The 21,660-nt window shown below is 36.0% G+C and overlaps 1 protein-coding gene across 1 annotated transcript in view; it reads right to left on the bottom strand.

Annotated features, from left to right (window-relative positions):
• Window positions 1–4,940: 4,940 nt before the first annotated feature.
• Window positions 4,941–21,660, bottom strand: part of CDH12 (cadherin 12, type 2 (N-cadherin 2)) — a 50,892-nt gene continuing 34,172 nt past the window's right edge. The window contains exons 5-8 of the mRNA XM_009575996.1: window positions 18,047–18,168; window positions 16,406–16,523; window positions 10,936–11,187; window positions 4,941–6,103 (exon numbers count right to left, since the gene is read on the bottom strand). Of these exons, the coding sequence (XP_009574291.1) occupies window positions 5,604–6,103; window positions 10,936–11,187; window positions 16,406–16,523; window positions 18,047–18,168 (992 nt within the window). The 3' untranslated portion in view covers window positions 4,941–5,603. The remainder of the gene's footprint in view (window positions 6,104–10,935; window positions 11,188–16,405; window positions 16,524–18,046; window positions 18,169–21,660) is intronic.

Below are 21,660 nucleotides of genomic sequence, written 5' to 3' on the forward strand. Positions count from 1 at the left end.
TGGACAGCAGCAGGTCCATCCTGGAGCCAGCTGGCATTGGCTCTGTCAGACATAAGGGAAGCTTCTAGCAGCTTCTCACAGAAGCCATCCCTGTAGCCCCCCTGCTACCAAAACCTTGCCACACAAACCCAATACAACCAGCAAAACATGTAGGAACAGACCAGGTTATGTGATTCCCCCAGATGCTAATTAAGCACTGTTCAGGGACTCCCTGAGCCAGATATGATTCCTCCGTATTAAGCAATCCACAAATTATTAGTTTTTCATGAATTTGTCCAGCCTCTCTTTCAACCTATGTAAGTTCTGAGTCTTCATGACTATCTCAGATACTCATCGTGTTAAGAACCACCTCCATTTTTTAATTTTAATCCTGACTCATACTAGTTTCATGTGATGCCCCTTATTTCTTGTACTGGAAGTTACAGTAAATAATTTATCCCCCTCCAGTCCATTCACATTGCTAGTAAATTTATAGATTGCTGTCCTGTTCCTCCACCTCTACCTGAGCTGTCTCTCTAAAACAAGTCATAGTTACTATGCATATGTAGTTACGTCCCTAATGCCATTGAGTTTACTAGAGGTAAGGAGCCTAAGTACACAGGATGGTTTTAGCATAAGTCACAGAATAGCTGAGGTTGGAAGACACCTCTGAAGATCATCTAGTCCAACATCCCTGCTTACAGCAGGGTCACTTAGAGCAGGTTGCTCAGTATTCAGCTGGGTTTTGAATATCTCCAAGGATGGATACACCACAACTTCTCTGGGCAACATGATCCAATGCTTGACCATTCTGACAGTAAAGAAGCTTTTTTCTTATGTTATAATGGAATTTCCTGCATTTCAGTTTGTGCCCATTGCCTCTTGTCCTGTCACTGAGTACCACTGAGAAAAACCTGGATCCATCTTCTTTACTTCCATCCATCCATTTCCACACATTGATAAGATCCCCCTGAGCCCTGACAAGTATTTTGACTGGGACCACAGCAATGGAAGTAAGACAGAAAAAAATTTTCTGGGGATTTTAGTTGCAAACTAAAGTTGAATAAAGGAAGTTTATCAATTAAATAAATAGAACATTAAAAAACAAACAAACAAACAAACAGACCAAACAGGAACTTATCTTAGTTTTGTTCAAAATATCAACTGTTGCTCGTGTTCTGATAACTTTCTAGTTCTTGATTTAAATAAGAAGAGAAAAGGAATCAGGTTGTTATAGATTTGGCATTAAGAGAAGCTTGTGAAGTCGTGTAATATAAACTTTGATTTTCATTCACACTTAAATGTCACCTCAGTAGGGTTATTATTAGGGGTCATTTCATTATTTGTTTTCATGAAAGTTTGTAAAGCTCAAAAATATTTCTGTACACACAGGATTTGAATTATTATGTTAATAATAATAATAAAACTAATAAAATAACTGCAAATAACTTACAACCCCAAATCTCAGCAAGTAAAATTTGGTCACTAATGTCATATGAAATGCCAGTAACCCAATGGATTATTATATTTTCTTCCTGTATTCGTTTAATAGAGATTTGTTATTTCAGAGCAACACGCTCTTAAGAAGTCCTTCATAACAATAATGGAGGTAAATCTAAAATGAATATAACATCTGCAGAACCACATTTTTTACTATTGAAGGATCAGTTGTGTTTATGTGGATATGGACATCTTATTCTTAAGGCAAGAATATTTTCAAGGTAGTCTCTAGAATAATATTGTCAGTAATCTGTTGAGTCATTTATTGCTCTTTGCTCCATAATGAACTCTGCTTCCATACAGTAAATCCTTAGTAACTGTGATTTTATTTTGAACAGCAAAATTTAGAGAAAATTTATAAAATAAGTAAAAATCATAGAAGTATAAAATATTCAAACATATCTTTGTGCAAAAGATATCATCTACTGTCATTGCTTTCCAAATTCTTGCTGTTTGACTCACTGACAATATTGCAAATTTGCGTTTCAAGAATAACAGCATTTTCAGATTTGTGTGGTAGCATTCTTAAATCCAAATATTAGCAACCTTTTTTTATGTTCTGATCCCTCAGAGAAATTGTCTGAACTTTCCTAAGTAATGACATTTTCAGCTTTCTTGGGAGGTCAGGGAAGACTTATTCCTTCCTCCCTGAAATTCTTTTCAAATGTTCTGTGATAAATTTGTCTTCAGTTCTGTATGTCCACTATGTAAGCTTATCAGCTAGATTTGCTGAGATACTTCCCTTCTTAGCTGAATGCTTTACATTTAGACTTTTATTTCAGCACCACTATTCTATGTCATAATTATTTAACTTAAAACATGGATTTGTTTGTGCCAGTGAAGTGCCTCAATGCCTTCATGTGCAGAAGGCATTTTACAGAATGTCTTGTGATTTGCAGGGGGGACACTGTTGAGACATTTAAGATGATGCTAGATGTTTGTGCACCAGAATCTTACGTTTGGAAATTTAAACAAAAGTATTTCTCACAATTCTATCCCTTCTTTGCCTTTTAAGCATTATCTTAGCTTCCTGTCACTATGATAGAATTTGAGGTTTATGGCTTTTTCCACAGTCAAGAGAAAGACAGACATCCACTTTACATCTTGGTTGTGCAAGGGTTTGTAGAGATTTTTTGAAGATCTAGCACTTAAAAATTGAAGTAGTTATCTGATACAATTTACAAATGCACTGAGGTTCCTTAATCTCATTGACTTCATGTCATCTGAGATGCCTTCATGCATTCACATATTTTAAATCTTGTAAACTTCTTAACTCTCACATTACCTTTTAAAAAATAAGGTGTTAAAAACCTGACAAGCATCTTTTAGAAAGAAAGTGAGAGAACATGAAATTAAACACAAATTTCCTGGATTCCAAGTTATGCATAAATGAAAAACAATTCTTTTCCTTAGTTCTATAGAGCTGTTTACAAAAAATACCCCTGTTAAGTTAAAATTGTTTGATCACTCTTTAAAAAAAGGTCTTAAAAGATTTTAATTATGATTTTATAGGAAAATTGCATTAGTAATTGCATACCAATTTTTTTAAAATATTCCTGGAGGTTTTTTAATTATGTGATAGAAACATCTCAGTTACAAACCTCTTAAATGTAAAAAATATGCATTTAATATTAAATTTGGTATTAATTTAACATACAGCAACTCACTCTCAAATATAGATTGTGTGTAGCAACATGTTTAAGACCACATTTTCTGTCTCCCCATTTTGGAAGTTAGGCTCCCATACAGATTATCCTGCTTAGAGCAAATGCCAACCTATTCAAGAGACCTAATGTTCACCCAGTATCTGATACAAATACAAGTTTCCCCAGAGCAAGCATGCCACATGATGTCAAAAAGTCAAACACTGCTCTCACTTATGTTGACTTTACTAGTGAAATACATGTAAAGGACTAATACAGTTACTAAGTGCAGAGTTTGGCTATAGGATTGCACATATGTAAATGAGCAGTGTCAGATGCTTATTTTAGCTGTGGCAGCAGGGCAGGAAGAATGCTATGCATATGCTACATGAGGAAGCATTGCTAAGTACCTCCACAAGTGTGAATTTTGTATGAATCAAACCTGTGTGGTAACTAGTAGCTTTTTTTTTTTTTTTTTTTTTTTCCAGAGCTCTGTTTTAGGCCCACTCTGCAGTATCAAGTTGCCTTTGCTATGCTGTCAAGATGTGCAAAAATTACAAACAACACCTTCCGCACAAAAATTGCTATGCTGGCAAATGGGCCCCCCCACTCCATCTGTAAGAAGAGAGCTTTTGTTGGCTTAGTTTGTCTTTCAGGGAACATAGGATACCTTTGCTGATAATGAAAAAACTCACACACTTTTCTTGTTACCATATGCTGTGTCTCTTCCTCAGCACTCTGCTGGTAGAAGCTATGCCAATCGTGCTTTTAATGCAGCCTTGTCCAATTGTACCGAATGATCTGAACAATTTGAAAACTTATTTAAACTATACACCTTTTAAAGTCTCATTGGGAGATTAGTTTATACAACTTTGAAATACCTTTACATTTCCCCAAGAGAGTAAAAGGAACTTTGTGTATGTGAATATCAGACTTATGAGCTAACTATATCTGATAGTTGCTAATTCTTCAGCGGTGCAAAAAGTTAGCTGTAGACCTGAGGTGGATAAAAGACTTCTGATTCATGAAAGATTCGGGCTGACCTTGCCAGTGCCATTAATCAAGAGTAGAGCTCAAGCAGATTGTATAGCACTGCAGAGATTTTAGAAAGAGAATACCAGGATATATGCACTTTGGGGGCTGTAAACCATCATCTTACAAAATGTCTATGCCTTAGATCAACAGAAAAAGTCAGACGAAATAGTTTTACAAGAGATCTTCCATGGCATAATGCCTTGTGGATGTCTGTACTTCTGTTACCTGCACAGCTACATTTATGCATGGCTATGCACATAAAGTGTGGACAAACGTACTGTTTTATATTTTTATTCTGTCTCTGTTAATATTTTGGCAAGAACAAAATTAATAAGGTTTCCATCCTCAAAAGGCTTTATAAAATGTTTGATGTGGGTCTGACAGTGAAATGCAATGATATGCTGAATTGTAGCAGATGGTCAGTTGGAAAATAACTATCTCTATAATATGTATGCTTATAGCACCTACAGACTAACAATGTAATTGCAAAGAAAAGTGATGTGGAGTTCTTTACATATACTTCTTTAGTGATACTTACAAGGGAAAAAATGTCTTGGTACTAAAAATACAATAATACTCTTAAAAAACCCTCTCCATTTTACGTTCCAGTAATAGTCTAATTTTAAAAGAAGAGGGGGAGCCAAGGGAAATTTCCTTCACATAAAGGAATAGCTGCTTTCATCTTTTTATTATTTTGGAAAAATGTAATATTTGCATGAACATTTTAAATATTAATTGATATATGCTAAGACCTTTTCCTTTTTAATTTGGGCTTTACATCTTCAGAGTGAGCAATAGCATTTTAAATTTAAATTTTCAGTGAAATTTTGGAAGAAGAAATATGATGTCTCGACATACTGTTTTCTTCTTTTAAAAACCCAAACATAACCCCTGAACACAACATACACGCCCCTTCCCCCCCTCCCCCCCTTAGTTTTAGTCATTAAATATATTCCAAGAAGTGATCTCCATTTTTGTTCTAAAAGAAGTCAGCATGTTGCTATTGCTTCTTGTCTTGAAGTTCTTGTCCAATTTACCATTCAGTTTTGTAACACCATCACAGCAGACTCTTTACCACTTAAATGATAAAAGTTTCAATAGGCACTTTAGTGGAATTACGAAAAAGCTACCACTCTTCCACCATGATGCCAGAAAGCTATCTTCTTTCTAAATCAGGTCAGTAAACTGTACCTTATAGGCCTGAGCTTGTCTCAGTGTAATTCCAGAGTAACAAAATAACAACCACAAAAAACTGTGTATATTACAGGATTTATCTTTCCTTTGCAGATCAAACCAAAACTGACAGTATGATAAATGTAGTAACTTGCTGGAAACAGTTGCTGTCTTTTATAATCAAAGGAATCCTGTCCTATTATAAAGCTTAGGTTTATCTTTTAAATTTGTTGTTGGTTTACTTTTCTTTTTATTTCACTGTTGTAGTTGTACTTAAGTGACTTTGTCAGGGTTATAACTTTCTTCTTCTCCAAACATATCTGCCAAGATCTTGAAGCGAGGTCCCCAGTCACTCAGATAGTCATAATCCTGATCTGCCTCTGTAGTAAGGGAGTCTATAGAGCTGAGAGACTCTGCAACAGATCCATTTCCTTCATAAGCATAGGTTGCCAAGGAGTCATAAGGGGGTGCAGTTGGATCTACATCATTTTCCTGCAGCCTTTGATTAATGAAATCTTTTATGTCTGTGTTATCTTCCACTGGTGGTCTCTGACGTGGAAAACACAAGGTGTCTGGTTTTATGTCCCTGCGTATTTTGTTATCTTCAATCACTTTGGGATTCCTCAGGGCACCTATGTCGAAAGCCTGGGTGTCCTCTTCTCCACCTCCTTCATCATCATAATGGATAACATTATCTCTGATGTCTTCTTTAGAGGTCATCAGGGTGTTCTTTTTCTTCTGCCTCCGTAGTGCTACATACAGTACCACAATGACTGTAATGAGAGAAAACTGAAGTTAAGACATGCACAGAAATAATTTGGTACTCTGATGATACATCGTTATATCTTCCTTTGAAAGTTGCAAGCAATCAAAGGGACTTTTTTCCTTAGAAGATATGCTCCTACTATTCTTTTAAAAATAGCAGTGCTGTAGTCAATGAAAAGTCATTTGCTCTTTGATGTACGAGTCTAACTCCTTAGCGCTTGCTGTGCTGCTGAAAGAAGTAACAAATAATTTTCCTACTGGCCTGCTTTTTGAACAAATAGAATTGGGCAGGACTTCAGCTTCTTAATTCAGAAAGACAGAGACATGGGATTTTTTTTTTAAATGTCTTCCATAGCAAAATAGAGAAAAACCCCCAAATTTCCATATGGCAGAGAAAAATAACCCACAGTATTAAAAAGAAAAAAATAATTTGGAATCTTTGAAACGGAGAAAAAATAATCCTACTTCAGGTTTTTATACTTTGGCCTCTTCAGGGATCTGTTTTGAAAAATCCCATGTGATATGATTCTGGAGAGAAAAGGGGTCCAGGAGAGCTGGTTGATTTTCAAGTAGCACTTCCTCCAAGGTCAACAGTGGTCCATCCTGATGAGCAGGAAATCAAGCAAAAGCAGCAGGAGGCCTGCATGGATGAATAAGGAGCTCCCGACTGAATTCAGAGATTAAAAAAAAGGCATATAAGAGGTGAAAACAGAGACAGGTGAGCCAGGAGGAATATACAATGATTGTCTGAATATGCAGGGATGCGGTTAGGAAAGTCAAAGCCTGTCTGGCATGGAAGCTCACGAGGGACATGAATGGCAACAAGAAGGGCTTGTACAAGTATGACAGCTGCAAAAAGAAAAAGTAGGGAAAATGTGGGCCCACTGCTGAATGGGGCAGGGGACCTGTTGACAAAGGACACAGAAAAGGCCAACCTACTCAATGGCTTCTTTGCTTCTGTATTTATTGGTAAGGTTGTCCTTCAGGAATCCCAGGTCCCAGGTCCCTGAGAGGGAAAGTCTGGAACAAGAAAGACTTATTCTTGGTGGAAGAGGGTCAGGTTAGACACTTAAACAAACTGGACACACAAAAGGACATGGGACCTGATGGGACGCACACATGAGTGGTGAGGGAGATGACTTGATGTCATTGTGAGGCCACTTGTGATAATTTTTGAAAGGTCATGGGGACTGGGAGAAGTTTCTGAGGATTGGAGCAAGTATCACTCCTATCTTCAAGAAAGGCAAGAAGAACGAGCTAGGCCAGTCAGCCTTACCTTGATCCTGAGGAAAGTGATGGAGCAAATAATTCTGGAAACCATTTTCAAACCTATCGAGAACAGGAAGGGGATCAGGAGTAGGCAGCATGGATTTACGAAGGTGAGATTGTGCTTAACTCACCTGATAGCCTTCTACAATGAGATGACTGGTGGATGAAGGGAGAAAAGTGCATTGTTTTTATCCTAACTTTACCAAAGCTTTTGATGCTGTCTCCCATAACAACCTTCTCAGAAAAACTGAGAAAGCGTGGACTAGACAAGTAGACAGTGAGGTGGATTGCAAAGCTGGCCAAACTGCCAGGCTGTAAGGGTTGTGAACAACAGCCCAAAGACCAGACGGAGGCCAGTCACTAATGGTGTACCCGAGGGGTCAATACTGGGACCAGTTTTGTTTCACATCTTCATAAACGACCTGGATCACGGGATTGAGTGCACCCTTAGCAAGTTTGCAGGCGATACAACACAGGGGTTGTGCTACCATTCAAAGGGACCTCACGAGGTTGGAGGAATGGGCCAACAGGAACCCCATGAAGTTCAACAAAGGGAAATTCCAAGTCCTGCACATGGAGAGGAACAACCGCATACTGTAGATGCTGTTGGCTGACTAGCCGGAAAGCAGCTTGATAGAGAAAGACCTAGAGTCCTGGTGGACAACAAGTTCACCATGAGCCAGCAATGTGCCCTTTGTGGCAAAGAAGGCCAACAGCATTTGGGGCTGCATTAGGAAGACCATTGTCAGGAGGTCTGGGGAGGTGTTCATTCCCCTCTGTTCAGCCCTGGTCACACACTTGGTGTTCTGGGTCCAGTTCTGGGCTCCTCAGTACAAGACAGACATGGACTTCCTGGAGTGAGTCCAGTGCAGAACCACAAAGATGATTAAGGGATTGGAACATCTGCTATACAAGGAAAGGCTGAGAGAGCTGGGACTGTTCAGCCTGGAGAAGAGAAGTCTCGGGGGATGTTATCAATATGTAGAAATACCTGATGGATGGAAGTAAAGAAGATGGATCCAGGTTTTTCTCAGTGGTACTCAGTGACAGGACAAGAGGCAATGGGCACAAATTGAAATGCAGGAAATTCCATTAAAACATAAGAAAAAAGCTTCTTTACTGTCAGAATGGTCAAGCATTGGATCATGTTGCCCAGAGAAGTTGTGGTGTATCCATCCTTGGAGATATTCAAAACCCAGCTGAATACTGAGCAACCTGCTCTAAGTGACCCTGCTGTAAGCAGGGAGGTTGGACTAGATAATCTTCAGAGGTGCTTTCCAACTGTAATTTTGTGATTCCATATAATATAAAATGTTACAACCTGATTTTATTCCAAATGGCAACTCAATGGCAATCAGCTTGTGAGGTTTTTTCAATAGTTTGCCTTTGGAGATATATTCCATTGAATGCAAAATCTGCTTGTAGTTAAACTGGCCTCTCTGTTATTTTTAACTCCCTTTGGTAGAAATGACAGTGTTCTAAGTGCTGTTGTTGAAGTAACACAATAATGAATACAGGAGTTGCAATGATTATAAATTCATGGTCAGGCTTGTGTGGCCTAAAATAACTCCTGTGTCTTTTGTGTAGAAATGAGTTCGACAAGAATGACTTCAACTACAATTTTAATGACTGTGCGTCAGGCCAGGTTCACAGCAAGAAATGAAAATCCAAAAGCAGTTTTTAAACTGATCAATGGAATAGTAAGGAGAAAGTCTGGATATAAGATAAATGCCATCCTCTTAGGTTACACACAGCACTCGAGATCTCATTATTTGTACATTAGTTTTTTTCTAGGTAATATTGCCAGGCTGATTGGAATGAAGGGATTTATTAAAGGACCAAAACCTCTTTTCCAAACATAATCTCAGTAATTCAGTCCGGCATTCTGTGCAAAGCAGGAATTAAAATATCTTCATTAGTTTTGTATATGCCAAGAGCATCAATCAGCAACAGATCTAGTAAGGAATTCTTTGACATAATTATTTTTGATTGAATATGCTGGGTTTTTTTAAATAAAAATTGTATTTATTTCAACAAAACATTAGGGAAATATAAACACAGTTCTGTTGAAGTCCTCCATGATCACCTAGTAAATTTTGGGGGAAATTCAGTCTTCAGGTGTTCCCGCTTCCCCAGATACTCTGCCATTGTAAATGATCTCTGTACCAAAAGCATCAAGCTCTCTGCTGCATAGTTCACACTGTCCAGATTACTGGACACAAAGACTTTGCTACAGCTATGTGTTTAGGGCTTCTAGGCACTTTGCTCTGTAACAGAGAGGTTAGATATCCTGGGAGTCCTGCCTTAAGACAGAGCTCTAATTGACTTATCTTTTCATGTGAAAATAAATTAAAGCTTTTTTTCATAATGGAATTTCTTTGATGCTGAGGCTCACCCCTGGCTGCTTTTATCCAGGAAACCCTTAAAAGTAAAAAAGTAGTCCCAAGGAGTTATGGTAAAGGAGACAGCATTCTTCTTGATTTTGAAAAACTGACCTAAGGTTGTTTTGTTTTGTTTTTTAAAAATTCTTCTGAATGGGTGTATTTGTTATTCATTTCTGTTCCATGGGAAGTATGGCCATCTGCCATTCTCATTCTGATTTGAAACAATATTTTTCTCACAACACAAAATTTTTACACAGGACAGAAATTCTGACTTTTATCCACTGCTACTCAGAAGCTATTTATGTAACCCTGAGCCCATAGTAATTTACTTAAGTGGTAAGTTACTATATTATCCAAATGCAAAGAGGTATCCATATGTTATATTCTGTGTCTGCAGCAATTTTTGCCTGTGCATTAGACCTACATAAGGAGTAGCATGAGATCTTGGAAGCCCACTGGTATCAAGAAGAGGCATAGACTAGCATCTGTAAGAATCAGTCTGCTTTCTGCAGCCCACATTGTGCCTGTGTAAGCTACAAAGTTGGTTTTATTTCATTATCCGTTCATTAAGACTATATTATAAGTAGGATGCACATGAGAATTGACTGCTTTGGGCATGCTGTAAATAAGGCAATATTTAAATATAATGTAGATCAAATGACAATGCCACCTTATGGAATCCATTCCTGCCTGAAATTAAAATGTTCCTGTAAAGTTTTACATGGATCTAGCCAGTCACAGTCTACATTACAATTATTTTCTTGTCTCTCTTTTCTTCGTTCTCCTTTTGCTCAAGTTGGCATGAAGAATTAAATAAAGGCCCTTACTAAGTCCTTACTGCTGTTACTGTCAGTAGGACTTGTCCACCTTAGTAATAACCTAAAAATATTAATTCTTCAAGAAAAGTATTTAAACAAAACTGTTTCAGAGAAAAAATTATAGTTTGGATTCCACTGAAAGCTGGTTCTCTTCATGCAATAAGAAATATGTAAATGTTAGCAGATTCACAGTCATGGTCAGTGCTTTGGGACGCTTTCCTAGAAACGTAGAAGCATAAAAGTTGTCATAAACTGCCACACATTTTCAATGGCTTTTGTTAAACAATAGATGAAGCTAATAACAACACAAATTAATTCACAGGTGAATAATCAGAATAACGCACTTCACATGGTTTCATGAGAACTAACCTAGAAGTATAACTATACACAACAAGATTGCAATCAGCGCTCCTGTGCTGAGGCCTACTGGTAAGAAGATTGCTTCCACGTTGCAGGACAGGATGGTACCATCAGGATCACATCTGCAAACACGGATAGTCATTGTGTTTGTGCTGCTCTGGACAGGGTAACTGCTATCTTCTATTACTACTGGAAGAAAGTACAGCTCTTGCTGCCTTCTGCTGTAACCATTTCTCCTGGTTTCAATCCCAGCTGTGTTGTCTGTAAAACATGACACAGTCATTACAGGATTTTTATTGTGTACTTCAATTCACTGTTGTAGTTTGTATCACCTTTAGTAATAGGCAGCTATTCCATTTTTGAAACTCAGTGAATGACATGCTTTATGTAATTGCCTTGTTTTATCATTACAGAAGATATTGTACTGGTACAGCTATTTTTTGCAGAGCATTAAATAATATTCCATTTCTTGTAAACTTGTTAGCTTGACAGCTAAAATTTCAAAAAAGACATAAATAAAAATTTTAAAAAGCATTACAGGTATTAGATTAGGAAGGCTTTTCAGTTTTTCTTTTCTCCTTATCTCTTTATATTCCAAGCCTGTGGCCCAAAGGACTTTGATTGCACATGGATTTAGAATCAAGTCTCTATTAATTAATTAATTTCCCTTTGAAACTGAAAGTAATATACCTAGACAAAATGCAAAACCCCTTCAACTTTCCTGCCCCATTGAAAATATAAAAATACTCAGAAATGAACTGAGTACTTTCTAATCAGTACATTTTCCATCAAATAGTCATGAATGTGTTCAGAACTCCTAGAAGTTATGTTTTGTCATTTCTTCCCAGTAGATATTCCGTTATTGCTGCTTTTCTTGAATCAAACAGAGTAGCAAGGAAATGATGTGCAGATTAAAAGAATTACACTGAAAGCAAAACCAAAATGAAATTAGCAGGGAATTAATTAGCTGACAGATCTGAATGAAGGTAGCCTGCAGCAGTCACCTTTTTGCCATCTCACACTTATGCTTTACAATATCTTTAGAAGAGGTCACTTGCTGTCCATGTTATGACTTTCATCCCTTCTTGGAGTTTTGTCACTAAGTAGGATTGAAGGCTCTGAATTCAACACTCAAATACTTGTGTATAGTTCTGATTAAGGACAATAAGAAGGAACCCTAAATATCCTTAAAAATCAGATATGTTATGATCAGACACCATTGAGAAAGCACTTGCTGATTAAATGTTTATTTCAGAAGTCCCCTTTTTATCAAACTCAACCATAACACGTGGACATGTCAAGTTGAGTGACATTTAGTTTTGAAAAAGAAAAATGTCTCAAAATTGTTTGAATCGAACCAACTTCCATATTCAGCTTGTTCTTTCTATGATTAATCATCTGCACTGTATAAACAGTTTTAGTTCTAATTTGAAGTCATCCAGATTAATCTTATTTCTATTCTTATTTCTATTTCTATTTATAGAATTATCTCTATTCTTTTTTTTTGCTTCTAATTGCAATGTTGAAGATCACTTTGATACATGTTACAATGCAACCAAATTACTTTCCATTCTCCTTTGAGAAGAATCAAACAGATCGAGCTCTTAAGTCTTTGGCTTTGAACAATTTTGTTGCTCTTCTACAACCCCTTTCAATTGTTCAAGGTCCTTTTGAAAATACGGACACAGGCATGTGTTTGAACTCTACACAGAGCAGCCTGGAGCTGCAGTTTGAAGCTGTGACAGCTTCTGGTTCTTCAGTCTGTTGGCAACAAATTCATTTTCAGGATGTGTGTGACAGTCTGGAGAGAAGGAAAATTCTCTCTCTTACAGGAGCAACTGAGTGTGCTCTGCAGGGAAGCAGCCCTCTAGGGAGCAGAGTGAGGCCAGCAAAGTGGAAAAAGGAAGGTGGGCTGTTCAGCTGAAGATACTCCAGCTCTGCCAGGGCCTCTCATTTCTATTCACAGCTGGTGGATTGGTCTCGGCGCTGCTGAAGGTATAGTCTAGAAACATAACATTTCCCTGTGTTCATATTTATAGAGACTCCAAATGGCAACCTTGAGCTTCTGTCTTGCTTCTGTCCTCATTAAGTTATATTCTGAAGAAATATGGAATCTGGAAAAGTTTATTCTCTTGGGTGCACTACAAACATATTACACCTGCTGTAATATCACACCACCCATGATTTTTAGCTGTATAGAATAGCATTGGTTATTGGGCTTCTTGATGTGTTTAAAAATGTTAAACGACACATTTACTTGTAAAAGCGTTAGTTGTAACACAGTGAACAAGATTGTTTCCTCAAAAAAAAAAAAAAAAATTCCTTTCACAAAGTACCTGCTTGGTACTAACATAATTGCTAACTCAAAAGTTAATAATATTCATGTTTTTAAAAGGTTTTTGTAGTGAAAATAAGGCTGTGTTATTATACCTTTAAATAGTGCACAGAGCAGACCTTCTACCTTTTTGGTAAACAAAAAGCAGAAGATATTGAAAATATTGTACAGAGTTTCTGTTTAGACAGATTTTTCTAATAGCTCTGTAAAATCATCAAAAAATAAAAAGTCTCTTATGGTTGGAAAATATTCCAACCTTTTCTCTCGATAAATGTGTACTTCTTTATGTTTCGATAAATAGTGTACTTCTTTCTTATTTTTTAGTAAGCGTTAAGAAATGCTTGCAAGAGTGTGTATATAGGTACACACATACAAATATTTATGCATGAAAAATCACGTGTCTTGGTGGCTTCTAATTCCATTTGTTATGGGAATATTACATTTCTTTTTATACAGTAGAGAAAGTTTGTTAATAGACTACTGAGATCCAAAGTCATCTTGGAGTCAACATTACTGGTCTGAATGGGGAAATTTAATTATCTAATAATATTTGAGCAATTTCCTCACCAAACTTATATGCTAAGCACACTACGCAAAAGCTGTAAATGAGAAAGGTCATTGAGTTTAATTACTGTATAACCTTTTTAAGTTTAAAGATTCTTTTGAGGAATTAAATATGTTAAAATTACCTGAGAAGAACTGGAAGACTTATGTTTAAAACAATAGTTTGTAATTATTTGAAAAACTTAAATCTTGGTGAAATTAAAGGATATTTTAGTAAATGGATAGAAAGAAGAAATTAAAGCTCTTACTTTAAAGAAATCTTGACCAAAAGAGCAAAGGTGTTTAGAAATACACAGTATTCATGTTATAAGATTACATAATTATGAAGATACTACCCATATGGTACTTCAAATATGTTGAAAAGTGAAAAGATGAAAGTAATTCATGTAAAATATGAGAAAGCTCTAAAGAGGTATATTTTCCTTCTTCTGTTAAGATATAGAGAACATTTTTTTTTTAATTATAATCATTAACAAAGTTCATCATGCTGAGTTTTCCAAGGAAATACTACCAACAGCTAAGTAGGGAACAGAAAATAACAGAAACTACAGTTCAGCCTTAAGGGGAAGTAAACTTAGGCATTATCCAAAATTTTAAGTCCAGTGGGACACAGACGCAAAACATTTAAATCTTGCTTGGCATAATTATAGTTAGATATTGAAATGCCACAACATTTTTCAATACTAGTAGCTGTTAAAAGCAAACTGGTTAGACTAAGCATTTCTGGAGAAGAGTAATGACTTAATCTTCCAAGAATAGAAGTAAGGAGACTTGAATCCATTGTAAGGTTGTCCTTCATATTCATTGAACTGTCTGTCTCAAGAAAACTATTTGAATGGCCTCTGATAAAATGCTGATCTACATATTTTTGTTTCATAAGTTACTGTAATTCATATCTGCAATACTATGAACCATTACGGTTTCATTATACACTGTATTTACAAATCATTAAGTGAAATTCTTTGCTCATCTGTAAAATGTTTTTGGCTATCTATGACATGCTAAAATAAAAGTCACTAATAAGTTTGGGAATAAACCATTTTTGTCTTCTCATCTTCACACAGGAGCTATATAAAAAGAGAAAATAAGCACAGTTTATTTTTCTGCTGTTTCAAATTTATTTCTTCCTGAACTTTCTTAATGATAAAGGTCTTTATGATTAATAGTTGTACTTATTTTGGTGGCTTTAATTTTGTATCACGTAACATTGACAAAAGTGTATGCCTTCAAAAATAATGTGAGTCATATTAAAACCATTAAATGGTTTTTAAAAAGGCTAAATAAGTGGTCTCTGCAATTTTTTTCATTCTGTGTATTATCCATTTCTAGTCCTTTTTAGGGCTTGGGTAACTTAATTCTCAATAAATGAACCTTTACATCATATTCAATATTGTCTCAAATTTAAATTAAAAATAATAATGAATATAACTAATATTTTTTTAAAAAACTTAAGAATTATACACTTTTCCTTAGAAGTAATACTTATAATCTACGTAGTTAAATAGGCAAAGGAATGTTACTGAACTTTATTGAATGGCTTTAGGTGTTCTTTCTTTGCAGAGTAATGTAAACCCTTTTTTTATGAAAAGCTTATCATATCAAAGTTCTTTAAAGGTCACCTAATAGCTGATAAAGTCATTGTTAATTTTTTTTTCCTTATTTGATTTAAGTAATTAGTGGTGAAAATTTACTACAGTTTATTATGGTGTTTTAGCTGTGCCTGTTCACAAGACTGCATGCTTAAAGATGTTTATGATAGGAAAAAAGATCAATTTTTTCCTCTTGGGTTGTTCTTTGCCATTTATCAAAAACATTCAAGTGAAGAAGAAAAAAAAAGATGATCAGTTATGACAAAAATTGAGGGAAAAATCAGAGATGTTAATTATAAAAATCTACAAAATATTAAGAGTGTTGTGGGACGTTATACTGCAGCAGCACTGTCCATATTTAGAACTAATTCTTCTGCAGGACTATGCATCCTCCAGAAAGCACAATAGTGGATACTTTGAAAACAGTTAGCAAAATAATAGTATTTAAAAAAGGCAGCAATAGTGCCTTGTTTAAAAGTATACCTGCATTGGCATATGAGTTCTTCCTGAGATACTGAATGATAAAAGGAAGAAAATAAAACAGGTAGCAGTGTTTTTGCAGGCCTGTAGGGAAATCTCAGCCTTTCGTGTTCTGACAATTCCTGTCCCCTAAAAATGAGAAAAGGTGCAAGACCTGAATTTATATGAATATATGTCCTAGATAATTTAACAATTAGAAATGTCAAATAAAAAAGTTAGTCTGTAGATATGACTGTAATACAAAGTAATCATATTTGTCATTATAATCACAGCCTGCTGCTCTGAAAGAGAGATATGGGTAAGCAACTTACTTCTGTAGTTCCTGTCCCCTAAAAATGAGAAAAGGTGCAAGACCTGAATTTATATGAATATATGTCCTAGATAATTTAACAATTAGAAATGTCAAATAAAAAAGTTAGTCTGTAGATATGACTGTAATACAAAGTAATCATATTTGTCATTATAATCACAGCCTGCTGCTCTGAAAGAGAGATATGGGTAAGCAACTTACTTCTGTAGTCATGGACTGTGAAATTTGGTTTGTTGGAAGCTTCAGCTGACAGTCTGAAGGAAAACCTTTGCCCAGCTGGTGACAAATCTTTGTCTGCTGCAGTGACAGTCTGTATCACCTGAAACGAGATTAATTCTGAAGTCAGTTCACTCTTCTAAAAGAAGTAAAAGTGCAAAGTGAACATCCAATGAAACAATGAAAGTGAAATCCTGCTGGATTACTCTAATTCCCCTAATATATTGGACAGTAGAGGCAAGAAGTTTGAATACTATAGCCTCCAGAGGAATTGTGATGTTTCAGAAGGTCTGGCTTTGACATATCTGAAGGAAATCAGAAAGATTTACCCTATATTCATAGCAGTATTTAATATTTGGTTTTTGTATCAAAATACTAGTGATTGTTTTCATGTGAGTGATTACTTAAAGATGGTTCACTTTATCTGCTACTACTACTATTACTGTTATGACTGGTACATGTTGTAACACTTCACAAAGCTGCACCCTAATTTTACAGCTTGAAATGAAGTAGAGAGGGTTGAAAGGTCTGCACCATCTAGGCGTGAAGGAACTTTTGGGTCCCAGAGTCTTATCTACTAGATTTCAGATAAGCACCGTGCAGTTAAAATGTTTCATGGTAGGATTGCCACTGATCTTTTAAAAAGGAAGGCATTTTTGTATGTAACAAAGGTCTAAATATTTATAATTTTTGGCAGCTCAGTGCTTATCTCAACCTTCCCTGTAAAAGGTTTCCCTTTCTACAGTTAGTGCCTGGATAAGGTACTAACAAAACGTATCTGATAAACTAGAAGTTAAATTAGGTTGTATGGTAGTTAGTTGAAACATATTAAAAAAAAAAAAAAAGGTGAGATAGGAATATCATATTAAGTCATGGACAAATCTGTAATAAAGGCAATAAAAATCACATGGACTGATTACATATTACATACATAAAAAGAGAAGTCAGTGATTACACAGCAGGCTGAATATGTTCATTCCATGGCTGGCAGTAACTCTCAAAGTTGAACAGTTGAAGTTACAAGTCTTGTCTTGGAAACAGTATTAGCTGTTAATATATATGACGATTGGCCTTCGTGCTTTGCAGCACTGTGTTTAATTGCACAAATTTTGTGCAGAAGGAGCACATGCCAACAGCTTCTGGGGCAAGCTCTATTAATACTGGCATCACCCGTGGTATAAGGTGATATTCTGAATCTGAAATACGTTTTGCATGCTATGTATATATTTGAAACTGCTTATAAAAACAAGCTTTCAGGAACATTGTTTTTGGGCTTGTGGGTTCTTTTTCTCTGAATAGGATATAGAAATATCTGTAATCCATCCTACTCTCATTCACTGCAGTTTTACCTTTATATTTAAGTGTCTTTAAGGAAGGGATTCTTTCTCCTGTCACAGCTATTAAATGCACAGTAAAGGGTGGCTCAGGCCCATATAATCAGGGATAATAAAAATAAATAGACCTTAAAGGTCAACAAACAGAATTTCTAAAGGTGAGTATTTCCAACACAGACATTTTATTTGTAAAAGAATTCTAACCATGAAGTCATTTTCAAACCCAGAAATTTCTAATGCTATAAATAAGGAAAGCAAAAGCAAAATAGCAAGCATTACAAATTTGAAATACCTGTCCTGGTTTGGCATTTTCACATACAGATGTCTCATATGGAACTGAAATTTCAGGAGGAAACTCGTTGACATCCAGGACATTTATTATAACGTTGACTTTGCTGGTTAATAGTGGGTTACCTATAAATGATTTTAGGAGAAAAGCATTAAGGAATACTATTTATGTTTGTTGTCATCACCAGTGCCCATGAGCTGTCATAAACTGTTTTGATGCCAGTTACTGTGACTTCTAAAAGCCCTTGACTTCCGTTTATTTCTGATTTGTACTAAGGAGAAATCAGAAACAAATTTCTTATCATTTTGTACCAGACTTTGATCCATTACTCTTCATGGAGTAAGGAATCAATCAACATGATTATGTTTATCAGAGCATAAATTAAAGAATTTGGAGTTGTACCTGTAATTAAAGATGCAAACTTTTCTCATATCACTTTTCATGGAGTTTGTGGAAAAGGCTTCCAATGATTAAAACTGAATTCTATTTTCCACAATAGAATGCAGAAAATCAATATTTATTACTTAGCCACTGTTTATATCTTCAAGATATTAAGGAGGTAAGTGGAGCATACCCATTTAGAAGATGGAGAAAAATAAGAGAGAAGGATATAAAGAAAAATCTTGCTGAAAGCCGGCGTCAGTGGTAAATTTAGCAATGATGAAACATATAGAGCTAGCATTCAACTTGTGGTTAGACCATTAGGCTATGTTGTAACAGTTATTTCTTCAACTGCATAAGTATTGCAAGCAGCAAATACTTTTGCACAAAAGAAATGCTAAAACACAGTATATATTATGCTTCTTTCCATTGTCCTACCAATGCAGATAATCTTCATCAGTCACTAGATATATTTTATAAACGTTTACCTGCAAATGCAATGTCTGACAGAAAGGAGACACAAATTCAATAAAAGCAGAAAATATTCTCTTTTACTTTATGCTGAGACCCCTTGCAAGACAGCAGATAAATAAAAAACAGTTTAGCCGGTTAGTCAAAAGGATAATTATTTTATCCTTTTGCATTTAAGAAGACTGGCAGCCACTATACAGACACGGTTAACTACTCAAGAAATCTATGTTATGAACCAGGGAGGTGTAGGAGTGGCAGCACAGGGTCATGGTTAAGTACAAGAACAGTTTTCTTGAATCTTCAGACATAAATAGACCCTTCAAATTATTTGCATTAGCTACTTACTTCGTAGTTTGTATAAACCTTTGCATTTCTATTGTTTGTAACTAACACAGCAAGGGGCAAAGTCTCTTCATGGTGGCACTGTAGAAATTTTACATGATTTCTTTCTCTTTTTCAAGAGGTCTCTCTCAAAGCCAAAAGGTATTCCCCAATGATTTCCTAGTTAAGTAGGACCAGCTGCAAGTAGAAATGTGCTTTACCTGTTTGCAAGTAGTGGATAAACTGACCATCCTACAAACTCAGCTTAGAATAAAAAAAAAAAAAACAAACCACAAAAATCCACTACCCAAATCACACAATATTTGCAGTTCTTTCCTAGGAACATACCTAATTAATAGTGACTATATCTAATAATATCTCTTTTAGTTCTCATTCATTTCCAATTCAGCATCATCCCTACTTGCAGAATGACTCTGTGGCGAAAGGCATTGTGCAATATGAATGAAGACAGAGTTTGGTCTAGCAGCTGGGAATCAGCCAGTGGTTCTTTAGATGCCCGAAGAACCAGAAGAAATCTAGATCGGTTGCTCGCAGTTGAATTGGTTCCTTTGTATAATAGGAAACAAAAAAGTACTAAGAAGTTATTTTAGTCCGTAGAGGGCAGGACCCTGACTCTGAATATATACAGAGACCAGAAAAGCCCTGAGCAGGTCAAGTTCACGCAGTTACTGGCAGAAACAACCTGACTTAAAACTTCCCTCCTAGCAGTACTCGGCTGCAAAGAACACAGCAACTCACACGGAGTAACTCAGGTTTTCCTTTAGTTTTTGTGTGTTTATTTTAAGGTACAATACTGAACAACAGGAGTTCAGGATACATTCTTCAAACACATTGGAGATTAGTGTATTTCCATGTTAGTTCGTTTCCTCTTAGAAATGTGTTAACGACTTTCCAGTAAAAGAATGAATGTATTCAAAATTTATGCATCATGTACATGGGAAATATTAGCTGATTTTGATCATTTCTATTAAACATATCAGTTTCTATAAGAAGTCTTTTTAGGCTATATCTTTTGTGAAGTATCTTAAATAAATTATTTTTTCAGCTTTTTGGAACAGTTTACATATTATGGGACTATATATTTTTAAAATGAACAAAAGGATTTGACATTTTACCTTGTTTTGTTTGCTGTTTGTCTCAAAATCAAATCTTTTTGAGCCCTGTGAGCACAGCAGTGACGTGCATGCTGGTATCAGTGAGTGAGTCACTGAAAACATCTGCTCATGCCTTTTAAAACCAGATTACACAGATGAAAAGACAAGTTGGTTAAATCACTAGCCTAGGAATTAAGAAACTGATTTCAGGTTTCAATTCTGCCTATAAGATACAGGCAAATTAATTAGCTTCTTCCTTCCTCAGTTTTCCTGTCTGTAAGACAGTGACTACCCTGTTCCTCCTTTTGCTTGAGTACCATCCATCCATCCATTAACATCTTTACGGTTCAAGGATATTACAGTAGTAGAAAATACGTAAAATACTTTGACTAGTGAACTTGTGAAAATCCAAGATATCTGAGAAAATAGATACTGATCATTGAGGAGAACTGGGTTTCTTTAGCATTCACAAAATTTGGGCCTAGAGTTAGAGGAGTTGGGAAGATGGTTTAGACAGGAAGGATTATGGTTACTTTATATTTATTTTCAACCTTAACTAGTGCCTTGAGGATGGGAAAGCAGAAATAAGATCTTATGCATCTTATCTATTTCCTCTTTTGTAAGACGCAAAAATCATTTTCATACTAGGTAATTATGCAGCACACTGGAGAACTTTTTGAGCTCTGGTCTGTGATTTTTTTATACCATTATATTCTTGCACCAGCTCTTGGCACAGTTTTGGCCTAGGGCAAGTAGGTGTCTTGCAGACAATTCACATGCATATGCTGGGAGTTATTATGAGTGAGGGACCACTCTCAAAGAATCGATTTACATGTCGGCACCCTGTTCGGAAGGTAAATGTGTTTAATGGCGTAGAAATAGGCTACTCAGTGCCAGCTGGCCTTTGTGCTTGAAAGGAATGCAAGCCATGTTCAATTTATTAGTTTGGACAGAGTCTGTGGGATCAAAAATGTTCAGAAACAGCAACCATGAAGGTTACTAGGGTGTTGATTTACTCTAAGCAGAAAGAAAACTACAATGAAATATAGTCAGGGAGCTAAAAGAAGTACGGAGAAATTGGGAAGTGAAATGGGGGAAAAAAATGTGAGTTTGAAACGTCTTCCCTGTTCATGCACTTTGATCTATATAAAGGCTATTTTTTTATTTCTACGGATAGGTAAGGGACCTTCTGCATTCAGCTGCCTTCAGGTCTGTGTCATCACCCGTGTGTCAGCAGAACAATCATCCACCTCCCACTTAAGAAGATCTCTACTTTGGGACAGGCTTCTTTAACAACGGTGAGAATAAAGTTAAGGTGTCTAGTGTTAA

Source organism: Fulmarus glacialis, unplaced genomic scaffold, assembly GCF_000690835.1.
Source record: "Fulmarus glacialis isolate BGI_N327 unplaced genomic scaffold, ASM69083v1 scaffold3274, whole genome shotgun sequence".
NCBI classification, from domain to species: domain Eukaryota; kingdom Metazoa; phylum Chordata; class Aves; order Procellariiformes; family Procellariidae; genus Fulmarus; species Fulmarus glacialis.